Source organism: Arachis ipaensis, chromosome B8, assembly GCF_059453495.1.
Source record: "Arachis ipaensis isolate K30076 ecotype BB chromosome B8, ASM5945349v1, whole genome shotgun sequence".
In the NCBI taxonomy this organism is placed as follows: Eukaryota; Viridiplantae; Streptophyta; class Magnoliopsida; order Fabales; family Fabaceae; genus Arachis; species Arachis ipaensis.
The window spans coordinates 100,834,013-100,837,648 of NC_142443.1; the positions used below are offsets into that span (position 1 = coordinate 100,834,013).

General features: G+C 39.1%; 1 protein-coding gene across 1 annotated transcript; it reads left to right on the forward strand.

Moving 5' to 3' along the window:
• The first annotated feature begins 205 nt into the window (after window positions 1-205).
• On the forward strand, window positions 206-3,429 carry LOC107612893 (phosphoglycerate kinase, cytosolic). The gene is made up of 7 exons (XM_016314667.3): window positions 206-398; window positions 486-703; window positions 1,113-1,190; window positions 1,304-1,564; window positions 1,664-1,981; window positions 2,123-2,281; window positions 2,947-3,429. Exons 2-7 carry the CDS (start codon window positions 509-511, stop codon window positions 3,139-3,141), a joined length of 1,206 nt encoding a protein of 401 aa, XP_016170153.1. The 5' UTR covers window positions 206-398; window positions 486-508; the 3' UTR covers window positions 3,142-3,429.
• Window positions 3,430-3,636: the final 207 nt, after the last annotated feature.

A 3,636-nucleotide genomic window follows, 5' to 3' on the forward strand; every position in this document is an offset into this window, starting at 1 on the left:
TATGCCATTTTGTATTGTATATTTTTAATACAAGAAGACGTATTATCCTTTTCTCATAATTTTAAAAAATATCATAAAATCTAATGATTAAGTATTACACCAAAATTATACCAATATATAAAAAAAAAAAACAATTTAAATTAGGTTAATTAAATTTTTGGAGCCTAGGAGACGATCTAGATTTTATAGGCTATTTTGCCACTTTGGTCCTGCAAATGCAAATAAAAAGAAGAAAAGGAAAAAGCCAAGCCTCGCACGTCAGCACGTGTGTACAGGTACGTGTGCCACCTGACCCTAAACCATCCTTCGTCTATATATGTTCTAGAACGTTCATTCACTTTACTCGTTCTAGCTTCATCTCTGTGTCTCGGTCACTGTGATTTGCACCATATACCATTGTGAGTATCGCCTCCCCAAACAAGCTTCCTAACGATTCTGATTTCTTTTCCCTGTTTCAGTTACTGATTAGTTATACTTGATATCAGATTTTTCAGATTAGAACAGAGAAATGGCGACAAAGAGGAGCGTGTCTACGTTGAAGGAGGGTGATCTGAAAGGAAAGCGGGTGTTCGTTAGGGTGGATCTCAACGTTCCTTTGGATGATAACAGCAAAATCACCGACGACACTAGGATCCGTGCTGCTGTTCCCACTATCAAGTACTTGACCGGTTATGGCGCCAAGGTCATCCTTGCCAGCCACTTGGTACGTTTTCTCAGTTTTTTTTCTGGTTAGTTATGACTTTGAATCTACTCTCTTTTTGGTTGATATCGATTATGGATTTATGCTTTTGATTCTACTTGGATTTGGATTCATTGTTTCGAATTTTTTGTTTAGTTTATTTAGATGTGTTTAATTCAGTTCAGAGTTTGATTGTTCTTGATCCCAGTTGTGGTGAAACGTTTCTTTTTTTAGATAGATTTTGTTGTGATAGATGATGGTTATGGGATAGTTACAGAGTTAGATTTGTTGCTGTGGCTTATTTTTCTGTTCAATTTATGTCTTGCAATAATGACAATGTTATTAGATCCTGACTGTTATAGCAATAGAGGTGTGATGTGAGTGGTTGACACCTGAGAAATTAATTGTTTTGTTTTGGATTTTTTGTTTACAGGGACGTCCAAAAGGTGTTACACCAAAGTACAGTTTGAAGCCGCTTGTGCCAAGACTTACTGAACTTCTTGGAGTTGATGTGAGCCTTCTACCACAGCACTCCCTGATTTTGTTTGTTTCAGCAGATGCATCCATTTTGCTGGATGTAATATTTTATTTAACCATAATATCATTTTTATTGATTATATGTAGGTCAAGATGGCAAATGACTCTATTGGGGAGGAAGTTGAGAAATTAGTTGCCAGTCTTCCAGAAGGGGGTGTGTTGCTGCTAGAGAATGTTAGGTTCTACAAGGAGGAAGAGAAGAATGACCCTGAGTATGCAAAGAAGCTAGCTGGTCTTGCTGATCTCTACGTCAATGATGCTTTCGGCACCGCTCACAGAGCTCATGCTTCGACCGAAGGAGTTGCTAAGTACTTGAAACCTGCTGTTGCCGGATTCCTCATGCAGAAGGTAAGTATTATGGAAAATTGGTTAGTTCTATTATTATGTGTTTGATAAGTTAATCAGGTTGATTGCTGTTTAATTTGTTTTGTTGTTTAATGGTTTCAGGAACTTGACTACCTTGTTGGGGCTGTGTCGAACCCCAAGAAGCCGTTTGCTGCCATTGTTGGTGGATCAAAGGTTTCAACCAAGATTGGAGTCATTGAGTCCTTGTTGGAGAAGGTCGACCTTCTCTTGCTCGGTGGAGGAATGATCTTCACTTTCTACAAGGCTCAGGGTCACAAAGTTGGTTCATCTCTTGTGGAGGAAGACAAGCTTGATCTTGCAACCTCGCTCTTTGAGAAGGCCAAGGCTAAAGGGGTTTCCCTATTGCTTCCGACTGATGTAGTTATAGCAGATAAGTTTGCTGCTGATGCTAACAGCAAGGTACTAGCTTTTTCGTTGAGGGTTGGGGTTGCTAGTGGTTATCATTCCCTTTTTGTTGCTATTAAGATTTCTGTTGATAAAGTGAGTTTATCTATCAAATAAATACAATTTATCTGATTTAGTGTGTGTATATTTTTGCAGACTGTGCCAGCATCAGGTATTCCAGACGGATGGATGGGGTTGGATATTGGACCTGATTCCATCAAAACATTCAACGAAGCATTGGACAAGACTAAGACAATCATCTGGAATGGACCAATGGGTGTTTTTGAGTTCGAGAAGTTTGCAGCAGGAACAGAGGTATGAATGGGGTTTAAAATACACACATCTTTAATTCTTTTTCTTGTCAGCTTGGTTCCTTCACCTTGTGGCTGTTATACTCTTTCGATATGAATATTGGCTTAGGTGTGTTTAGTTCCTTAGTGTTGTTGTGGTTTTAGTTCTTTCTAAGATTTTCCTCTTTGGTGTTGGTCTTTCTTTTGTCCTTTAAAAAGTTTCTGTTTTCAGACATGTTAAATTTTATCCATGTTAAAACTTTTGTTTTCTGTTTTGGTAAATATTGCAAGAATCTTCTTAATACTGGCTATGCTTGCTTTGATAGAAGACAAGGGAGTGGAGTGGAATTGAACCAAATGGGATTAGAAGGAACAAAACAAAAGGGCTTAGTTGGAATAGCTTGGAATTTATTCCATTGATAAACAACTCAATTCTGTCATAAAGTTACCAATCCGTACAATGGAACTATGGAAGCTCGTATAATTCCTTTGTACCCTCCACCACTCAACCTCAAACCTACCTATCCGAACATAGTCTAAATAAATGGCAGGGACCAAAATCCCACTAGGTTAAAAAAAATAGAGGGATCAAAAAAAAAAAAAAGTTGAGACAATCAAAACAGCTCATTTTTATATTTAAGCCTTGATGTATGATAGCGGTAGTTGCTGATGACTATTCTCTTTTTACAGGCTGTTGCCAAGAAACTTGCAGATCTGAGCGGCAAGGGTGTGACAACTATCATTGGAGGTGGCGATTCAGTTGCGGCTGTGGAGAAGGTTGGCCTTGCAGACAAGATGAGCCACATTTCAACTGGTGGTGGTGCCAGCTTAGAGCTTCTTGAGGGGAAGCAGCTCCCTGGAGTCCTAGCCCTTGATGATGCTTGAGCAATAAGAAAGTGAGAAGATAAATGAAAGAGAGAGAAGAAAACCCCTTGTGTATTTTGTTCTTTTTTTATCATGACGATGGTTGGGTTTCGACCATGAAATGGATTTGAGGGTACATTAGAGTTGCTCTTGTAGAGGCTGATATAGGATAGATTTTCCAGAAATAAAAGAGGTTTTTGTGGCATCCATAGTGGATGCATTGAGACTGTTCTTAATTGTTCCTGGAACAATGTTCCATGTCCAAAGTAGGTGTTTGCTATATTAATTATTTGTGTTCCTTCGGTGTTCCTACGGCTACTTTTTCTGTTTGCCCTTTTCAGTTGGTAATTTTTAACATGCAGAGTCCTGGTTTGTACCAAATGCGTTAGCTGGTGGGCCTTTTAAATTTTAAGGGTACTGCGAATGTCTGCGATGATGCTGAAGCTTGGTTGGTTGTCAGTTGTCACTTGTCCGGAGCCACTGGAAGTCGACACCCGTCCACCGTAAGAGAGAAAT

Excerpts from the sequence above, each read along its gene's own strand:
- LOC107612893 (XM_016314667.3), top strand. The coding sequence starts at position 509 with ATGGCGACAAAGAGGAGCGTGTCTACGTTGAAGGAGGGTGATCTGAAA. Across the intron at positions 1,565-1,663 it reads CCGGATTCCTCATGCAGAAG|GAACTTGACTACCTTGTTGG; the intron begins GTAAGTATTATG and ends TAATGGTTTCAG. Across the intron at positions 2,282-2,946 it reads AGTTTGCAGCAGGAACAGAG|GCTGTTGCCAAGAAACTTGC; the intron begins GTATGAATGGGG and ends CTCTTTTTACAG.